Here is a 20,850-nt window from a genome sequence, read left to right on the forward strand (position 1 = left end):
CTGGTTTATTCCTGTTGTTACCTTTTACATACAACTTAGTAGATGTTTTACTCGTCTGAGCTTCGGACCTGGTGTAAAAACTGAAAGAGTAGTCCCCTGCATCGGCGTGTTGCACATCATTTATCTGCAGGCGGCAGTCACTGTTGAAGTTGCCCAAATATCGATAGCGCTGCGAGGAATCCCTGAAATTTGGCAAAGAGCCGGGCCTCCAATAACCAACCACCTGATATTGTTTCATCCAGCCAACTCTGGTGACAGTGTTGGGAAAAGGTTTGGAATACCGGCAGTTAATCACCGCTGACGCCCCTCTCAGAACGCACAGATCCCTGTCCAAGGTCACTTCCAAGGATCCTCTCCGGGCACCTTTCATCCAAGTAAATAAACTCAGTGATTAGAAGATTTGACCTGAAACGTTGAACCCAAAATATGTTGACTCACCAGATATCGTCGCAAGAATAATCAAAATATGACTTTCATGCTTAAAATCCGCCTATATCGACAGAGTTCCATATAATCTCAATGTGCACGACCAACCGCTTTAGGGCTATTTATGTTGAACACTAACCAAAAGTGGGAGGATTTCATGTTACTTCCTCTTCTCAGATTTTTTTTTAGTGTTTAAAAAAAAACCTTTTGAGAGATCCGGTTTATGATCTGAATCGCAAGCACCGTAAAAAGAACTGCTGCTGCCTATAAGAGAGAGAGACGAATTTTATGTTATAAGTAACCTTAAAGTATAATAAAAATTTGCTCATCAGCATTTTCTGTGACGTTCTGCGAAATCCATCTCTGTCCACTAGGCGCCGCTGCTGGAACATTAAACTAAACGAAGGCAACGCAGCTGACTGGTCCCCAGATAATCTACACAGAAATATCATAATTATGTACCTACAATTAATGTCAGACAGCGACTACGATGGCCAAGACATGAAGACGAAGAAAGGAAGAAAGAACAAAAAGGGGGTGTTGTTTTGGAGAAGTGTAATTAAATCTTATTTTTTGAGTTAGGCAATTGTTTTTTAATGTTTGTATTTTAAAGGTTTGGTTAAGTTTATTTCAGAACCGCCAGAGTCTCGCTTCTATTTTCCACACAAGAGAAATCTGACAGAACTTCTTGAAAAATTGTTCTATTCGAAATTTATCTAAAATTATAATGAAATTACCGCTGTGTTAGTTGCATGGTTGTAACAAAGCAGCAAGGATCAGTGTGTTTGACTCCACCCACAAAAGGTGGCGCCAGGTGTGTTCCTCCTCAGCCAATGAGTTCCTTGCTAGCATCAGCTGTGAGGAAGTGGGTTTTGTTAGGTGAGATGGGTTTTTTACAGATCTATCTGAGCATTAAATGCTGTGACATGCGACTGAAGTGTGTTTGTGCGTTTCAGTGTGGTGAATCACTCCGTTGCTTCAGTGCCGGAGGCCAGCAGAGATGGTGGCGAGTTCTTCTGCGTCAAACAGGAAGAGCTCAGCTACGGCAAGAAAATCAAAGACGCGTTGTTCCCGTGGTAAGCTCCACCCGTCTGTGCGACGCTGCACCGACAGCCACTGTCCTCCCTTTGCCCTTTTCTTCCACCTCTCTTCTTGGTTAACGCACAGAAACATCAGCACTATGCTAGTTTGGACGTCAGGCTGTTGTTGCTAACTGTGTCTGTCTTTGTTCCAGTGACTGTGAGAGCCGGGAGGTTCTCACACTCTTGTGCCAAGGTAAGATGTTTGCTGAGATATACTATCGCTGTCCGACACACTCTGGACACTCTCCCACCTTATTTCACACGCTGGGCTACTCTTTCTCTCGTGATCTTTGTGTTTTTCTTTGCTTCCTTGATGCTTTCACATCCTGTCTGGCATTTTAATCCCCTCCTTTATGCCTATCTTGTCTGTTTTCCCCCAGTTGTGTCCTAAAATTACCCCCACACTGTTTGATTTTCTATCTGCTCTCTCCCCTCAGACTGCGGCAGGCGTAGTTTTGCAGCAGACCGTATAGTCGGTGGTGTAGATGCCAGGCAGGGAAGTTGGCCTTGGCAGGTGAGCCTCCAGTATGATGGAGTCCACCAGTGCGGGGGGTCCATCATCTCAAACCGCTGGATCGTCTCTGCAGCACACTGCTTCCCCCCAAGCAAGAGAGCTGCATCAAAATGCAAACTCTTGTCTGTATGGATACAAGAGCAGTATATATCTTCTGTGCTAGGCGGTATAGCTTTCTTAACCGCTGGAGTGTGTTGCTGGGCTCCATCTCCAACAAACCTGTCAATGCCAACGTGGCGGAGGTTAAGACTATCGTTTACCACAGCAGCTACCTGCCCTTTGTGGATGCTAACATCGACGACAACAGCAGGGACATCGCCGTTCTCGCCCTCACCCAGCCTCTCACGTTCAACGGTATGAAGGCAGACACACACACAAACACACACACACACACACACACATACACAGGATTTCATGATAACAGTTTTTACAGATGAGGAAGAAGGAGCGCAATCTCTTTTCCACGGTAACGTTTGTGACCCCACAGCACAGATTTGAATAATTATATCATGTGTACAGATTAACTGAGAACATTAAATAAACTATATACACATGTCAACTTTTCTGGGCTAATATTTTATGTTAGATTCGTGGCTGGTTAATTGTTGAATTCTTCTTGTTAATTTATAACATGTTATATAATTGAAGATCGTCCACTTGGGCATTGCTTCCACCTAGTGTTTATTATATAGAATTACAGCCCCTGTATTAGTGCACGTCAGTAAGATGATGTAATTTGCTTTTTGTGTACATTTACAGAGTACATCCAGCCTGTCTGTCTGCCAACACATGGACAAAGATTAATAGATGGGCAAATGGGAACAATTACTGGCTGGGGAAATGTCGGATACTTCAGTGAGTTTATATTTTATGACAATTGTTATTGTTTTTGTTTTGTTTTGTTGTTTGTTTTACAAAAGATCGGCTAATATCTACAGAGTCTGACAGTTTTGTTGCCTGTCAGGGCACCTTGCAGATGTCCTTCAGGAGGCACATGTGCCCATCATCGAGCCGATGCAACGCCGTATGCAACCGATCACCATCATGTTCTGTGCTGGTTATGAGGCATATATCGATAGCACCACTCACCTGTATGTTCTGTGCTGGTTATGAGAAACATTATCTTCTCTCGTCGTATTTTCCTCTGTTTATGTATTTTGGTGCACAAATCTAGTCTTTCTGTGCCCTCTCATTCATATGCTTGCATTTCTGTATCTTGGTGGATTTTCTGACCTTCTTAACCTGTGACACAGGGAGACAGCGGCGGTCCCTTCGTGGCAGAAGACTGTCTGTCCAAGACCAGCCGGTATCGTCTGCACGGAGTTGTGAGCTGGGGAACGGGCTGTGCTATGGCCAAGAAACCTGGCGTCTACACCAAAGTTTCCCGATTTCTTCCCTGGATATCTACAGCCATGAGGGTGAGAGACTCTCTTTCTTTTACGGAGTTTATTTGTCATAATACCAGAGGAAACGTTGGTGTTACAGATGTGTTTGTGCTTGTCTCCCCCACCAACAGAGCTATCACAACTTACCAGGGGTGCACAAATTGGCTCGGCCATGAAATTGGGTATGAAGCTCTGAGCCGACCTTGCAGAGGTCAGAAGGGACCTCTAGGGTAATAAAGACAGATACTGCTTTCCTGAACCATTAATACCCCAACTGTGAGCAGAGTTACTAACATTGTTTAACCTCTACAGGAGTCTATTTTTGTATAGTTAAAGACTGATTATAAAAGCCAAAGTGAATTTGTAATATGATCAATACTAGAGGCCACTTTTGTGATACAATACTTTTTTCTGTGTGACTTTCTTGTTTTTCCCCCACTTCTTGTTCACTTTAGTGGCACACAGCATCAAGTTGACAGTTATCTCAAAAAGTGAATTTACATGCAGACTCATGAAATTGTGGATGATAACCGTTTAGTTTGTCCTCCAGATTAAGTACAGCCTGTGCCATTTATTTGTGACTCAAGTTTATGTGTGCTAAAGGCTAACTGCTAATTTTTAAGATTACTTAAACTGCACATAGGTATGTCATAGCAGAAACTGCATGCAATACCCCGGCTTTAGCATAAAAAGCAGTTATTCAAACATGTTTTGTCTTTTTCCTCACACGAACTGATGCGGACTTCACTCTTGTTGCAATCAGTATTTTGTTCTCGTTGTAAATAGTTTTTTGTTGTTTATGATGTTTATTTGAAGCGTTTTGCGGAGCCACAGTGCAATAAAAAATTGAAATCGTCTTCTCAGAGGAGCTCTTTTGTGTGCTTCTTTAATGCCTATTGTGGCACTGCCTGTGTCCTGGTTGAAATTGAAAATGCAAGTCAGATATTTAACAAAGTTTGTTAATCTTTATGTTGTAAAGAATTAGGCAAGACTGAGTCCTTGTTCAGAAATGTACCAAATATAAAATAATTAAATGATCGATACAGTTAGTTCCTGGGTCATCATGGTGAAATGGTAGCATAGATCACACTGTCGATGCTGTTTTTTCCTTTGGACCTGTGGGGATAAATTAACCAAACATTACAAACACACTTTGCTTCCTTTTACATGGTGCTGTTGTTTTCACCCTTCTATTCATAAACTAAACCAAGAACAAACTGTGCTGCCTGCATGACAAATTCCCCACATACTCAACACTTCCTTAAACTTAATCAGCTTCACTCTAGATGGCTCTTCAAAATAGAGAGTTGCTTCATCAGGGAGTTTTTAATGTAAATATTGCAGTGTGAAAAGTTTGAAAGTGCGAAAACAGCCACCACCAGACTGGAACAGTGAACCTACCGTGAGCCCTGCACATCTGGACTGTCGCTCAGCCCCTCCAGATCTCTGGATTTGATGTTCACTATGAGTAGTAGATCACCTCGCCTCCGATGGATGCCGGAGACTGAGAGGAGGAGGAGGAAGGGATCGTATGGCGAGCGAGATGTCTGGCAGAGCGGAGTCTGGCCTTTGGATGTTGCTGTATATGACGTTGGATTCATCAAGCGCCTTCTGATGAAGGCACCTTTTTTTCCACCTGCTGAGACAACAACAAACATATAGTTATATAGAATATAGCTCATTCTTCCAGATCACATTTTGACTAAAGTTTCCTTGAAAGTAGCAGCGTGAAAACAGCAGGAAAGTTTCGGGAACGGACTCTCCTAATCTGTCTAGCTCAGGGGTCACCAACCTTTTTGAAACCAAGAGCTACGTCATGGGTTCCGAGTCCGTGAAGGGCTACCGCTTGACACGCTCCTCTAAAATAACAAATTGTCTGTGTGTGTGTGTGTGCGTGTATGTGTTGTGTGTGTATCAATAACTTAGAGTGGGTAACAGAAAAGATCAATATTCAACACTTTAATATTATTAATCTCAGCAATTGTTCAGATGATCACTTCTACATTTGATCAGAAAAAAAATGTCGAGTTTTCCCCCAGACCTTTTCAACCATAAGAAACTAAACCATTTTAACAATTCATAAACTATGTTGAACCATGTTTTAAAAAGTTATGCAACATTTTTAAAAAAAAATCAACTTTCCTATTGATAAATCTTAACTGAACAAATCTACTGCAATTCTGCTCAAAATCTGTTACATTTTATAAACACACTTTTTAGCTGATGGGCCTTCTCTGACTGTAGAATGCTTCCCGGTGGGTAGTTAGCATTAGCATTGTAGCTTTCATGACACGTAGTGAAGCGTCGCTCCACATTGTGCTGCTTCGCTGTCATCACAGTCGCCCCACAAATGCAACATACACATCTTCCTTTCACAGTAGTAAAAAATGACTCTTCCTCCCATTCACTTTGAAAATGATAAATTTACTGTCTTCTTTTTGCCAGGTTTTTGGGGTAGAAATTGCCCTCCACTCCATTTCACTGCCCGCTAGTTTATCTCCACCGCGCGCTATCCTCGTTCTTCATGCGCACAATACTGACCTTTGAACTAGGTCAGAGTTCACCTTCACTTTATTTAGATTTTTATTTATTTTTAAGACATTGTCATTTAAAATCTATGTAAATGCAGGTGTGATTTTAAAAAAAATAGCGGTAGAAAAAATGTTCTTAGATGCACCTCACTTTTCTTAGATGCACGAGTTTTACTATTTCGCATCAAAGAGAAATGTGTTATTTTATTTGGTAAGGGAAATGAGGGTTAGCCCACATGTGGCAATTCTGGACAAAGAAAAACGTCATACAACGCCCAGAAAAGGAGAAGCAAAATGACATTTGAGTGGAGAAAAGTGCAGCATCTTCATTAATGACTGACTCACCAGAACAAAAAGAGGGCGACCACGAGAGCTACGATGAGAGCGAGTCCAATTCCGACCACAGCTGGGAGCGTCTGGCTACCTGAGGAGGTCAGACATGTCACCATTTAATCACTTTAACCTAGTTATCTTTGCAAACTCTACCAGACACAAACCCCGCTGCTCCTCATCCACCATGGCCAGCAGCACCTCGGTCGAGTTCTTCCCCCCCACTTGGTTCCTGGCCTGGCAGAGGTACAGTCCAGAGTGCAGCGCCTCCATGGAGGAAATGGACAACACCTGACCTGAGCCCACCTGCGACCCGTTGGAGCTGCTGGAGTTTGTATTTCTGTACCAGATGTAGGTATCTGCAGGGGGGTTAGCATCACTGGAGCAGGTCAGAGTCACACTGCTGCCCCACACCACATGGGCTGGGTTAATTGTAATGGAAATGTTCTCCGGGACGTCTGGGAGAAGAACGGGATCCCACACAGTCACATCGTCATCATCAGAAATGTGTTGAGTTGAGTTGAGTTTATGTCCAGATACGTACAGTAGACCTGGAGGAGGACCGCAGAGGAGTTAAAATGGTCCACCCCTCTGCTGCTGATGCTGTGTTCCAGGCCTGACAGTGGTACCGCCCGCTGTGATCCGACTGCACGTCAGGGATGATGTAGTTCTGCCCCGACCCGATGAAGCGCCCTTCCCTGTAGAGGCTGTACCCGTTGTTTCTCACCGGGGGTCTGGGCGTCGCTGTGGCAGGTGAGAACCACCAAACTTCCTCTGACGACGTTCCCGGGGTGAACTGATGGTCAAGGTCACTCTGTCAGGAGGATCTGATGGAGGGATGAGCCGGAAGGTTGAAGGATACAGTGAAATATGGATAGAAAAGAGTATGTAAAGGTGGAATGGCATTTTTTCAGACACATTTCTTATTTTATTTCAGTTTATACACATCAGTAATTGCTGTTTTCAAAATTGATTAATGTGACTTCTGCAGAACAGTTTAATTAAGCAGATGTTGAATCAGTGATAGTTGATGAAATTAGGAGAAAGTGTGACGGGCTTACACAGTACATTTACGGCCACGGGAGCAGATCTGACCCTCTCTTGTCCCGGACAGCACAGTGGTACCTGCCAGTGTCCTCTCGCCTGGCTACAAAGACCTCGTTGCTTACAGGTTGTCCATCCTTGAACCAGACAGCGTCCACTGGCGTGGGACAGCCCGACACACAGGTCAGCCTGAAGTCGTCGCCTTCCGCCACGAAGCTCGACTGCACAGCAGCCGTCAGCTCTGAATCACAGGGAAAAGGGTGAAGTTAGAAGGCTGATTCAAACACTCGCTGGCTGGTTTATTCCTGTTGTTACCTTTTACATACAACTTAGTAGATGTTTTACTCGTCGCTTCGAAACTGGTGTAAAAACTGAAAAAGTAGTCCCCATGCATCGGCTGTGTTGCACATCATTTATCTGCAGGCGGCAGTCACTGATGAAGTCGCCCAAATATCGATAGCGCTGCGAGGAGGAACCCCGAATATACGCAAAGAGAGGAACCACCAACGACCAGCCACCCGCTGGCGTTTCGTCCAGCCAACTCTGGTGACAGCGTGGGAAAAAGGATTGGAATACCAGCAGTTAATCACCGCTGACGCCCCTCTCAGAACGCACAGATCCCTGTCCAAGGTCACTTCCAAGGATCCTCTCTGGGCACCTTTCATACAAGTAAATAAACTCAGTGATTAGAAGATTTGACCTGAAACGTTGAACCCAAAATATGTTGACTCACCAGATATCGTCGCAAGAATAATCAAAAAATGACTTCTCATGCTTAAAATCCGCCTATATCGACAGAGTTCCATATAATCTCAATGTGCACGACCAACCGCTTTAGGGCTATTTATGTTGAACACTAACCAAAAGTGGGAGGATTTCATGTTCCTTCCTCTTCTCAGATTTTTTTTTTAGTGTTAAAAAAAAAACCTTTTGAGAGATTCGGTTTATGATCTGATTTGCAAGCACCGTAAAAAGAACTGCTGCTGCCTATAAGTGAGAGAGGCGAATTTTATGTTATAAGTAACCTTAAAGTATAATAAAAATTTGCTCATCAGCATTTTCTGTGACGTTCTGCGAAATCCATCTCTGTCCACTAGGCGCCGCTGCCGGAACATTAAACTAAACGAAGGCAACGCAGCTGACTGGTCCCCAGATAATCTACACAGAAATATCATAATTATGTACCTACAATTAATGTCAGACAGCGACTACGATGGCCAAGACATGAAGACGAAGAAAGGAAGAAAGAACAAAAAGGGGGTTGTTTTTGGAGAAGTGTAATTAAATCTTATTTTTTGAGTTAGGCAATTGTTTTTTAATGTTTGTATTTTAAAGGTTTGGTTAAGTTTATTTCAGAACCGCCAGAGTCTCGCTTCTATTTTCCACACAAGAGAAATCTGACAACTGCTTGAAAAATTGTTCTATTCGAAATTTATCTAAAATTATAATGAAATTACCGCTGTGTTAGTTGCATGGTTGTAACAAAGCAGCAAGGATCAGTTTGTTTGACTCCACCCACAAAAGGTGGCGCTAGGTGTGTTCCTCCTCAGCCAATGAGTTCCTTGCTAGCATCAGCTGTGAGGAAGTGGGTTTTGTTAGGTGAGATGGTTTTTTACAGATCTATCTGAGCATTAAATGCTGTGACATGCGACTGAAGTGTGTTTGTGCGTTTCAGTGTGGTGAATCACTCCGTTGCTTCAGTGCCGGAGGCCAGCAGAGATGGTGGCGAGTTCTTCTGCGTCAAACAGGAAGAGCTCAGCTACGGCAAGAAAATCAAAGACGCGTTGTTCCCGTGGTAAGCTCCACCCGTCTGTGCGACGCTTCACCGACAGCCACTGTCCTCCCTTTGCCCTTTTCTTTCACCTCTCTTCTTGGTTAACGCACAGAAACATCAGCACTATGCTAGTTTGGATGTCAGGCTGTTGTTGCTAACTGTGTCTGTCTTTGTTCCAGTGACTGTGAGAGCCGGGAGGTTCTCACACTCTTGTGCCAAGGTAAGATGTTTGCTGAGATATACTATCACTGTCCGACACACTCTGGACACTCTCCCACCTTATTTCACACGCTGGGCTACTCTTTCTCTCGTGATCTTTGTGTTTTTCTTTGCTTCTTGATGCTTACACATCCTGTCTGGCATTTTAATCCCCTCCTTTATGCCTATCTTGTCTGTTTTTCCCCCAGTTGTGTCCTAAAAATTACCCCACACTGTTTGATTTTCTATCTGCTCTCTCCCCTCAGACTGCGGCAGGCGTAGTTTTGCAGCAGACCGTATAGTCGGTGGTTTAAATGCCAGGCAGGGAAGTAGGCCTTGGCAGGTGAGCCTCTGTCACGGTCCCGTCTAGGGTATGGAAATGGAATTGTGAACCAGGGAAAAGTGAAGGTGGCACGAGGAATAACGCAAGATCAATAAGTGTGAAATATAGATTTAATGGCAAAAGTGGGGTTGATACAAAAATAAGTGAGCACTTAAATTATAGAGTTCTAATCAATAGTTAAAGGCACGTTGCATGGCAAAATTCCAAAAGTAGACAAAAGTGGCTTCTCCACAGAAGCAGGTGAACTGCAGCCGACGAGCTGTGTATCACAAAACGAAGTGGAAGCTTGTTGCGCTGACGTGGCGAGTCACGGGACCGAACGAGAGAGAGAACCGAAGGATTCGTGGGTGGCACCCCAGGGTTTTTAAAAGGACGCCAATCTCGAACAAGCCAATCACAGTCCAAGACGCAGCACCTATTGAAACGGGGAAACACAAAACACGGGGCGAGACAAAACGGAACCAAAGGCGAAGGCGGAGCAGAGCGCAGAGTAAAAGCAAACTAAACAACATAACTGGGATCGTAACACCCCCACCACCAAAAATCAACATATAATGTTAATCAGAAGTGCTCTCATATCAGTATCTCTTAGCGTGACAAGCATCAGCTAGAAACAGGCATGGGCAAACTAAGGCCCGGGGGCCACACGCGGCCCGTTAAACGTTTTAATCCGGCCCGCCAAACTTGAAAAATTAAATGAATAAACCTTGTTAATGTTAAATTTTCACTGCAATTCTGGTGTTTTCCCACTAGACAGTCAGGAGAGAGAGTGATGGTGATATCCTGAAGGATAACAGAACTTTCAGTGCTTTAAAATAGAAATGGTTATTAATTTTTTTTAAAAAGGCACATTTTATTCATTTGATTTTAAGTGTTTTAAGACTCATTCCAAAGTCAGATATTTTGTTGTAATGCTTCTCTTCATTTTCATTTGAAATTAAAGCACATGTTTTCTCCATATCCCAAGATGTGTATTTTTTCTCCAATGAGGTGAGGTTACCAAAGCACTCCATCCATCCATCTGCTCCTGGTCCGGCCCCTTTGTCAAATGTTAGAACCCATTGTGGCCCACGAATCAAAATGTTTGCCCACCCCTGAGCTAGAACGTTTTTCCTCTAATACCTTATCTCCAGGTGAATCCTTGCAGATATAAGGACCAACGCATGAGACGCTGATTTGAATTTTTCATCCTGGATAAGAACAGCAAAGGGTTATGGTCAGTGAAAACAATGACAGGCTTAGATGTGGAACCCACATACACCTCAAAATGTTGGAGTGCAAACAGTTAAGCTAAAGCCTCCTTCTCAATTGTGCTGTAGTTAAGCTGGTGCTTCAAAAACTTCTTTGAAAAACAACAAAACGGGGTGATCAGTCCCACTAGTATCTTCCTGCAGGACAGCACCTGCACCAGTGCCGCTGGCATCAACCTCTAATTTGAAAGGCACATCAAATTTGGAGACGCCAGTACGGATGCACTACAAAGCCGCGCTTTAGCGTTCTGGAAAGCAGAGTCGCCATTTAATCACTTTAACCTAGTTATCTTTGCAAACTCTACCAGACACAAACCCCGCTGCTCCTCATCCACCATGGCCAGCAGCACCTCGGTCGAGTTCTTCCCCCCCACTTGGTTCCTGGCCTGGCAGAGGTACAGTCCAGAGTGCAGCACCTCCATGGAGGAAATGGACAACACCTGACCTGAGCCCACCTGCAACCCGTTGGAGCTGCTGGAGTTTGTATTTCTGTACCAGATGTAGGTATCTGCAGGGGGGTTAGCATCACTGGAGCAGGTCAGAGTCACACTGCTGCCCCACACCACATGGGCTGGGTTAATTGTAATGGAAATGTTCTCTGGGACGTCTGGGAGAAGAACGGGATCCCACACAGTCACATCGTCATCATCAGAAATGTGTTGAGTTGAGTTTATGTCCAGATACGTACAGTAGACCTGGAGGAGGACCGCAGAGGAGTTAAAATGGTCCACCCCTCTGCTGCTGATGCTGTTCCAGGCCTGACAGTGGTACCGCCCGCTGTGATCCGGCTGCACGTCAGGGATGGTGTAGTTCTGCCCCGACCCGATGAAGCGCCCTTCCCTGTAGAGGCTGTACCCGTTGTTTCTCACCGGGGGCTGGCGTCGCTGTGGCAGGTGAGAACCACCGAACTTCCTCTGACGACGTTCCCGGGTGAACTGATGGTCAAGGTCACTCTGTCAGGAGGATCTGATGGAGGGATGAGCCGGAAGGTTGAAGGATACAGTGAAATATGGATAGAAAAGAGTATGTAAAGGTGGAATGGCATCTTTTTTCAGACACATTTCTTATTTTTATTTCAGTTTATACACATCAGTAATTGCTGTTTTCAAAATTGATTAATGTGACTTCTGCAGAACAGTTTAATTAAGCAGATGTTGAATCAGTGATAGTTGATGAAATTAGGAGAAAGTGTGACGGGCTTACACAGTACATTTACGGCCACGGGAGCAGATCTGACCCTCTTGTCTCCAGACAGCACAGTGGTACCTGCCAGTGTCCTCTCGCCTGGCTACAAAGACGTTCCTTACAGGTTTTCCATCCTTGAACCAGACAATGTCCACTGGCGTGGGACAGCCCGACACACAGGTCAGCCTGATGAAGTCGCCTTCCGCCATGGAGCTCGACTGCACAGCAGCCGTCAGCTCTGAATCACAGGGAAAAGGGTGAAGTTAGAAGGGTGATTCAAACACTCGCTGGCTGGTTTATTCCTGTTGTTACCTTTTACATATAACTCAGTAGTTTTACTTGTCTGAGCTTCGGACCTGGTGTAAAAACTGAAAAAGTAGTCCCCTGCATCGGCGTGTTGCACATCATTTATCTGCAGGCGGCAGTCACTGATGTAGTTGCCCAAATATCGATAGCGCTGCGAGGGATCCCCGATTATTGGCAAAGAGCCGGGCCTCCAATAACCAACCTCCTGATATTGTGTCCACCAGCCAACTTCGGTGACAGCGTGGGAAAAAGGATTGGAATACCAGCAGTTAATCACCGCTGACGCCCCTTTCAGAACGCACAGATCCCTGTCCAAGGTCACTTCCAAGGATCCTCTCTGGGCACCTTTCATCCAAGTAAATAAACTCAGTGATTAGAAGATTTGACCTGAAACGTTGAACCCAAAATATGTTGACTCACCAGATATCGTCGCAAGAATAATCAAAATATGACTTTTCATGCTTAAAATCCGCCTATATCGACAGAGTTCCATATAATCTCAATGTGCACGACCAACCGCTTTAGGGCTATTTATGTTGAACACTAACCAAAAGTGGGAGGATTTCATGTTCCTTCCTCTTCTCAGATTTTTTTTTTAGTGTTAAAAAAAAACCTTTTGAGAGATTCTGGTTTATGATCTGAATCCCAAGCACCGTAAAAAGAACTGCTGCTGCCTATAAGTGAGAGAGACGAATTTTATGTTATAAGTAACCTTAAAGTATAATAAAAATGTGCTCATCAGCATTTTCTGTGACGTTCTGCGAAATCCATCTCTGTCCACTAGGCGCCGCTGCTGGAACATTAAACTAAACGAAGGCAACGCAGCTGACTGGTCCCCAGATAATCTACACAGAAATATCATAATTATATACCTACAATTAATGTCAGACAGCGACTACGATGGCCAAGACATGAAGAAGAAAGAAAGGAAGAAAGAACAAAAAGGGGGTTGTGTTTGGAGAAGTGTAATTAAATCTTATTTTTTGAGTTAGGCAATTGTTTTTTAATGTTTGTATTTTAAAGGTTTGGTTAAGTTTATTTCAGAACCGCCAGAGTCTCGCTTCTATTTTCCACACAAGAGAAATCTGACAGAACTTCTTGAAAAATTGTTCTATTCGAAATGTATCTAAAATTATAAGGAAATTACCGCTGTGTTAGTTGCATGGTTGTAACAAAGCAGCAAGGATCAGTGTGTTTGACTCCACCCACAAGAGGTGGCGCCAGGTGTGTTCCTCCTCAGCCAATGAGTTCCTTGCTAGCATCAGCTGTGAGGAAGTGGTTTTTTGTTAGGTGAGATGGGTTTTTTACAGATCTATCTGAGCATTAAATGCTGTGACATGCGACTGAAGTGTGTTTGTGCGTTTCAGTGTGGTGAATTACTCCGTTGCTTCAGTGCCGGAGGCCAGCAGAGATGGTGGCGAGTTCTTCTGCGTCAAACAGGAAGAGCTCAGCTACGGCAAGAAAATCAAAGACGCGTTGTTCCCGTGGTAAGCTCCACCCGTCTGTGCGACGCTGCACCGACAGCCACTGTCCTCCCTTTGCCCTTTTCTTTCACCTCTCTTCTTGGTTAACGCACAGAAACATCAGCACTATGCTAGTTGGGACGTCAGGCTGTTGTTGCTAACTGTGTCTGTCTTTGTTCCAGTGACTGTGAGAGCCGGGAGGTTCTCACACTCTTGTGCCAAGGTAAGATGTTTGCTGAGATATACTATCACTGTCCGACACACTCTGGACACTCTCCCACCTTATTTCACACGCGGGGCTACTCTTTCTCTCGTGATCTTTGTGTTTTTTCTTTGCTTCCTTGATGCTTACACATCCTGTCTGGCATTCTAATTCCCTCCTTTATGCCTATCTTGTCTGTTTTCCCCCAGTTGTGTCCTAAAATTACCCCCACACTGTTTGATTTTCTATCTGCTCTCTCCCCTCAGAATGCGGCAGGCGTAGTTTTGCAGCAGACCGTATAGTCAGTGGTTTAGATGCCAGGCAGGGAAGTTGGCCTTGGCAGATGAGCCTCTGTCACGTTCCAGTCTAGGGTATGGAAATGGAATTCTGAACCAGGGAAAAGTGAAGGTGGCACGAGGAATAACGCAAGATCAATAAGTGAAATATAGATTTAATGGCAAAAGTGGGGTTGATACAAAAATAAGTGAGCACTTAAATTATAGAGTTCTAATCAATAGTTAAAGGCACGTTGCATGGCAAACATTCCAAAAGTAGACAAAAGTGGCTTCTCCACAGAAGCAGGTGAACTGCAGCCGACGGGCTGCGTATCGCAAAACGAAGTGGAAGCTTGTTGCGCTGATGTGACGAGTCACGGGACTGAACGACGAGAGAGAGAACCGAAGGATTCGTTGGGTTGCACCCCAGGGTTTTTAAAAGGACGCCAATCTCGAACAAGCCAATCACAGTCCAAGACGCAGCACCTATTGAAACGGGGAACACAAACACAAAACACGGGGGCGAGACAAAACGGAACCAAACGCGCAAAGGCGGAGCAGAGCGCAGAGTAAAAGCAAACTAAACAACATAACTGGGATCGTAACACCCCCACCACCAAAATCAACATATAATGTTAATCAAGAAGTGCTCTCATATCAGTATCTCTTAGCGTGACAAAGCATCAGCTAGAACAGGCATGGGCAAACTAAGGCCCGGGGGCCACACGCGGCCCGTTAAACGTTTTAATCCGGCCCGCCAAACTTGAAAAATTAAATGAATAAACCTTGTTAATGTTAATTTTCACTGCAATTCTGGTGTTTTCCCACTAGACAGTCAGGAGGAGAGTGATGGTGATATCCTGAAGGATAACAGAACTGTCAGTGCTTTAAAATAGAAATGGTTATTATTTTTTTTTAAAAAGGCACATTTTATTCATTTGATTTTAAGTGTTTTAAGACTCATTCCAAAGTCAGATATTTTGTTGTAATGCTTCTCTTCATTTTCATTTGAAATTAAAGCACATGTTTTCTCCATATCCCAAGATGTGTATTTTTTCTCCAATGAGGTGAGGTTACCAAAGCACTCCATCCATCCATCTGCTCCTGGTCCGGCCCCTTTGTCAAATGTTAGAACCCATTGTGGCCCACGAATCAAAATGTTTGCCCACCCCTGAGCTAGAACGTTTTTTCCTTTCTAATACCTTATCTCCAGGTTGAATCCTTGCAGATATAAGGACCAACGCATCAGACGCTGATTTGAATTTTTCATCCTGGATAGGAACAGCAAAGGGTTATGGTCAGTGAAAACAACGACAGGCTTAGAGGTGGAACCCACATACACCTCAAAATGTTGGAGTGCAAACAGTTAAGCTAAAGCCTCCTTCTCAATTGTGCTGTAGTTAAGCTGGTGCTTCAAAAACTTCTTTGAAAAATAACAAACGGGGTGATCAGTCCCACTAGTATCTTCCTGCAGGAGGACAGCACCTGCACCAGTGCCGCTGGCATCAACCTCTAATTTGAAAGGCACATCAAAATTTGGAGACGCCAGTACGGGTGCACTACAAAGCAGCGCTTTAGCGTTCTGGAAAGCAGAGTCGCAATCCACTGACGAACGAGCAAGATTTCTTAAGCAGATTCGTTAGCGGTAGTATCACATCGGAAAAGTTGCGGCAGAAACTACGATAATAGCCAATCATTCCTAGAAATCTACGAAGCTCTCGTCTACCAGATGGAATGGGGAAGTCCACGATAGCGGATACTTTAGCTTCCACTGGGCGCACTTGGCCTTGGCCAACCTGTTTCCCCAAGTAGGTTATGGTTGCTTTGGCGAATTCACATTTAGCTAGGTTGAGGGTTAGAGACGCATCTCTCAAGCGCGTGAATACCAAGCGAATGTTATCAATATGCTCAGACCAGGAGGATGAGTAAATGACCACATCATCCAAGTACGACTCACAGTTTGGGACACCAGCGAGAACTTTATTCATAAGCCGTTGGAAGCTTGACGGGGCATTTTTAAGACCAAACGCCATAACCTTGTATTGTGCAAAGTTGTCAGGTGTAACGAAGGCAGAAATTTCGGAGGCTCTGGGCGTTAATCCCACTTGCCAATAGTCCTTGAGAAGATCTAACTTCGTAACGAAGTGGGCGGAGCCAACACGGTCGACGCAATCCTCCATACGAGGTAAGGGGAAAGAGTCGGTTTTCGTTACAGCGTTTACTTTTCTGTAGTCTGTACAGAATCTAAACGTGCCATCTGGTTTGGGAACCAGGAGACACGGCGAACTCCACGCGCTAGCACTGGGCTCGGCCAGTCCATGATTGAGGAGATAGGCTACCTCCGATTGCATAATTGCTCTTTTTGTCGGATTGACACGATATGCGTGCTGTTTTATTGGTGCCTGGTCACCTACATCAATGTCGTGGCGAAGTACATTGGTCAACGACGGAACATCGGAAAACAAGCCTGGAAACTCATTAATCAAAGCACATATATCATTAGATTAAATTCTCGCTCCTCACGCTCGCGTTGGAACTCCATCTTTTTCTGAGTCTCTCTTTCTTGTTGTTCCAATTTCCTTAATTCGATTTCTTTATCCACCTCTAATTGTCGTAACCGAACCTCTTTTTTGAGTTCTTTCTCGAAGAGCCATACCCTCACGGTCTGCTCCAAGTTGTGCCGTATGGAGCTGCAATTTGCGACCTTCCAAATTATACTCCTGCATTTTAAACGAAAGCTCTGCAGTTGGCGATTGGGGCAAATTTGACGGGGAGCCGACACTTTCAGCTTTAGCAATAATATTTTTATCGATCAAGCCCTTTTCTACTTTCTCCAACAATGCTGCCTTAAGCTTTTTATCGTCACTAGTAATAGTTACAGAATAATGTTCCGCAATACTAATTAGCTGCTCTTTAGTGCAGCGTAACAAACTGTCCTTCGTAGGATTCTTACAAAAATCTTCAACAGACGCCATCCTGTAAAACAAAAAAACTTCGGTTAATGGAGAATTCAAGCAGAAATGTACAATGTAGATCAGAAAGAAGCCAAAAACCATGCAAAATCTGGTGCGTAAAAACGCGTGCGGCGTGCCAAATGCCTCCAAAATTAGCATTAACAAAATCAAACAAAATCCGAGAGACTGCACTGCAACCACCCCAAGACGCAGGGTGTCAGAGTCTGGTCCTGACTGCCTAACCAGGAAACTAACTCACCTATCTAACTCTTCAGAGCGTACCAATTGAAGGCCTCTTTAAACGCTTAACGTCATAAGAGAGGACTTTATCTTAAGTCCACTCGCTGACTAGCGTACCTCCCCCTGGAGTTACTCCCAAAAAGGCAAATTAAAACATACAAAAAAAACAAATAGTGCCCCGAAGGAAGGGTTGAAAACAACCCAGCTGGGAACACGCTGACTCACCAGACCTCTGGATTGCAGACGCACACCTTCGGGAAAAAAAAGAAATAAAAATCACAAAAGACTGAAGGCGCTAAACAAAATTACAAAAAGCTATGGACTCAAATATCCCGGACGAGCCCCCATTTGTCACGTTCCCGTCTAGGGTATGGAAATGGAATTCTGAACCAGGGAAAAGTGAAAGTGGCACGAGGAATAACGCAAGATCAATAAGTGAAATATAGATTTAATGGCAAAAGTGGGGTTGATACAAAAATAAGTGAGCACTTAAATTATAGAGTTCTAATCAATAGTTAAAGGCACGTTGCATGGCAAACATTCCAAAAGTAGACAAAAGTGGCTTCTCCACAGAAGCAGGTGAACTGCAGCCGACGGGCTGCGTATCACAAAACGAAGTGGAAGCTTGTTGCGCTGACGTGGCGAATCACGGGACTGAACGAGAGAGAGAACCGAAGGATTCGTTGGGTGGCACCCCAGGGTTTTTAAAAGGACGCCAATCTCGAACAAGCCAATCACAGTCCAAGACGCAGCACCTATTGAAACGGGGAAACACAAAACACGGGGGCGAGACAAAACGGAACCAAAGGCGCGCAGAGCGCACAGTAAAAGCAAACTAAACAACATAACTGGGATCGTAACAGCCTCCAGTATGATGGAGTCCACCAGTGCGGGGGGTCCATCATCTCAAACCGCTGGATCGTCTCTGCAGCACACTGCTTCCCCAAGTAAGCAAGAGAGCTGCATAAAATGCAAACTCTTGTCTGTATGGATACAAGAGCAGTATATATCTTCTGTGCTAGGCGGTATAGCTTTCTTAACCGCTGGAGTGTGTTGCTGGGCTCCATCTCCAACAAACCTGTCAATGCCAACGTGGCGGAGGTTAAGACTATCGTTTACCACAGCAGCTACCTGCCCTTTGTGGATGCTAACATCGACGACAACAGCAGGGACATCGCCGTTCTCGCCCTCACCCAGCCTCTCACGTTCAACGGTATGAAGGCACACACACACACACACACACACACACGATTTCATGATAACAGTCTTTACAGATGAGGAAGGAGCGCAATCTCTTTTCCACGGAAATGTTTGTGACCCCACAGCACAGATTTGAATAATTATAACGTGTACAGATTAACTGAGAACATTAAATGAACTATATACACATGTCAACTTTTCTCGGCTAATATTTTATGTTAGATTCGTGGCTGGTTAATTGTTGAATTCTTCTTGTTAATTTATAACATGTTATATAATTGAAGATCTTCCACTTGGGCATTGCTTCCACCTAGTGTTTATCATATAGAATTACAGCCCCTGTATTCGTGCACGTCAGTAAGATGATGTAATTTTCTTTTTGTGTACATTTACAGAGTTCATCCAGCCTGTCTGTCTGCCAACACATGGACAAAGATTAATAGATGGGCAAATGGGAACAATTACTGGCTGGGGAAATGTCGGATACTTCAGTGAGTTTATATTTTATGACAATTGTTATTGTTTTTTGTTTTTTACAACAGATCGGCTAGTATCTACAGAGTTTGACAGTTTTGTTGCCTGTCAGGGCACCTTACAGATGTCCTTCAGGAGGCACATGTGCCCATCATCAGCGATGCTGTATGCAACGCTCCTGATTACTACGACAACCAGATCACCACTACCATGTTCTGTGCTGGTTATGAGAAAGGAGGCATTGATGCTTGTCAGGTCTGTATTTTCCTCTGTTTATGTATTTTGGTGCACAAATCTAGTCTTTCTGTGCCCTCTCATTCATATGCTTGCATTTCTGTATCTTGGTGGATTTTCTGACCTTCTTAACCTGTGACACAGGGAGACAGCGGCGGTCCCTTCGTGGCAGAAGACTGTCTGTCCAAGACCAGCCGGTATCGTCTGCACGGAGTTGTGAGCTGGGGAACGGGCTGTGCTATGGCCAAGAAACCTGGCGTCTACACCAAAGTTTCCCGATTTCTTCCCTGGATATCTACAGCCATGAGGGTGAGAGACTCTCTTTCTTTTATGGAGTTTATTTGTCATAATACCAGAGGAAACGTTGGTGTTACAGATGTGTTTGTGCTTGTCTCCCCCACCAACAGAGCAATCACAACTTACCAGGGGTGCACAAATTGGCTCGGCCATGAAATTGGGTATGAAGCTCTGAGCCGACCTTGCAGAGGTCAGAAGGGACCTCTAGGGTAATAAAGACAGATACTGCTTTCCTGAACCATTAATACCCCAACTGTGAGCAGAGTTACTAACATTGCTTAACCTCTACATGAGTCTATTTTTGTATAGTTAAAGACTGATTATAAAAGCCAAAGTGAATTTGTAATATGATCAATACTAGAGGCCACTTTTGTGATACAATACATTTTTTTTCTGTGACTTTTCTTTTGCCTTTCTTGTTTTTTCCCCCCACTTCTTGTTCACTTTAGTGGCACACAGCATCAAGTTGACCGTTATCTCAAAAAGTGAATTTACATGCAGACTCATGAAATTGTGGATGATAACCGTTTAGTTTGTCCTCCAGATTAAGTACAGCCTGTGCCATTTATTTGTGACTCAAGTTTGTGTTGCTAAAGGCTAACTGCTAATTTTTTAAGATTACTTAAACTGCACATAGGTATGTCACAGCAGAAACTGCATGCAATACCCCGGCTTTAGCATAAAAAGCAGTTATTCAAACATGTTTTGTCTTTTTCCTCACGCAAACTGATGCGGACTTCACTCTTGTTGCAATCAGTATTTTGTTCTCGTAAATAGTTTTTTGTTGTTTATGATGTTTATTTGAAGCGTTTTGCGGAGCCACAGTGCAATAAAAAACTTGAAATCGTCTTCTCAGAGGAGCTCTTTTGTGTGCTTCTTTAATACCTATTGTGGCACTGCCTGTGTCCTGGTTGAAAATGCAAGTCAGATATTTAACAAAGTTTGTTCATCTTTATGTTGTAAAGAATTAGGCAAGACTGAGTCCTTGTTCAGAAATGTACCAAATATAAAATAATTAAAATGATCGATACAGTTAGTTCCTGGGTCATCATGGTGAAATCGTAGCATAGATCACACTGTCAATGCTGTTTTTTCCTTTGGACCTGTGGGGATAAATTAACCAAACATTACAAACACACTTTG

General features: G+C 44.0%; 2 protein-coding genes and 3 long non-coding RNA genes across 5 annotated transcripts in view; 4 read left to right on the top strand and 1 right to left on the bottom strand.

Annotated features, from left to right (window-relative positions):
• Window positions 1–12,271, bottom strand: part of LOC130520312 (hemicentin-1-like) — a 25,874-nt gene extending 13,603 nt beyond the window's left edge. The window contains exons 1-10 of the mRNA XM_057024023.1: window positions 12,185–12,271; window positions 11,566–11,830; window positions 11,160–11,484; window positions 9,553–9,650; window positions 7,438–7,553; window positions 6,890–7,064; window positions 6,436–6,819; window positions 6,284–6,362; window positions 4,886–5,046; window positions 22–363 (exon numbers count right to left, since the gene is read on the bottom strand). Coding sequence (XP_056880003.1) covers window positions 22–363; window positions 4,886–5,046; window positions 6,284–6,362; window positions 6,436–6,819; window positions 6,890–7,064; window positions 7,438–7,553; window positions 9,553–9,650; window positions 11,160–11,484; window positions 11,566–11,830; window positions 12,185–12,271 — 2,032 coding nt within the window. The remainder of the gene's footprint in view (window positions 1–21; window positions 364–4,885; window positions 5,047–6,283; window positions 6,363–6,435; window positions 6,820–6,889; window positions 7,065–7,437; window positions 7,554–9,552; window positions 9,651–11,159; window positions 11,485–11,565; window positions 11,831–12,184) is intronic.
• LOC130520308 (uncharacterized) lies at window positions 994–2,104 on the top strand. The gene is made up of 3 exons (XR_008948768.1): window positions 994–1,305; window positions 1,383–1,701; window positions 1,946–2,104. It is a non-coding gene; the product is annotated as an uncharacterized LOC130520308 (long non-coding RNA).
• LOC130520305 (uncharacterized) lies at window positions 3,167–4,270 on the top strand. The gene is made up of 2 exons (XR_008948764.1): window positions 3,167–3,440; window positions 3,539–4,270. It is a non-coding gene; the product is annotated as an uncharacterized LOC130520305 (long non-coding RNA).
• On the top strand, window positions 8,842–9,763 carry LOC130520309 (uncharacterized). Its single transcript, XR_008948769.1, has 4 exons — window positions 8,842–8,911; window positions 8,988–9,107; window positions 9,266–9,306; window positions 9,551–9,763. It is a non-coding gene; the product is annotated as an uncharacterized LOC130520309 (long non-coding RNA).
• Window positions 12,272–13,530: 1,259 nt separating the features above from the next.
• On the top strand, window positions 13,531–20,562 carry LOC130520313 (serine protease hepsin-like). Its single transcript, XM_057024024.1, has 10 exons — window positions 13,531–13,592; window positions 13,718–13,855; window positions 14,014–14,054; window positions 14,300–14,391; window positions 18,373–18,449; window positions 18,525–18,715; window positions 19,098–19,193; window positions 19,289–19,431; window positions 19,555–19,719; window positions 19,818–20,562. The coding sequence occupies exons 1-10, from the start codon at window positions 13,531–13,533 to the stop codon at window positions 19,860–19,862; spliced, it is 1,050 nt and encodes a 349-aa protein (XP_056880004.1). The 3' UTR covers window positions 19,863–20,562.
• Window positions 20,563–20,850: the final 288 nt, after the last annotated feature.

Source organism: Takifugu flavidus, unplaced genomic scaffold (assembly GCF_003711565.1).
Source record: "Takifugu flavidus isolate HTHZ2018 unplaced genomic scaffold, ASM371156v2 ctg342, whole genome shotgun sequence".
Lineage (NCBI taxonomy): Eukaryota > Metazoa > Chordata > Actinopteri > Tetraodontiformes > Tetraodontidae > Takifugu > Takifugu flavidus.

What these genes read in the sequence shown, in the direction of transcription:
- LOC130520313 (XM_057024024.1), top strand. Translation starts at nt 13,531, where the DNA reads ATGGTTGTAACAAAGCAGCAAGGATCAGTGTGTTTGACTCCACCCACA. An exon ending in GGGAAATGTCGGATACTTCA is followed by an intron (nt 19,194 to 19,288) that starts GTGAGTTTATAT and finishes GTTGCCTGTCAG; the next exon opens with GGCACCTTACAGATGTCCTT. An exon ending in GGATATCTACAGCCATGAGG is followed by an intron (nt 19,720 to 19,817) that starts GTGAGAGACTCT and finishes CCCCACCAACAG; the next exon opens with AGCAATCACAACTTACCAGG.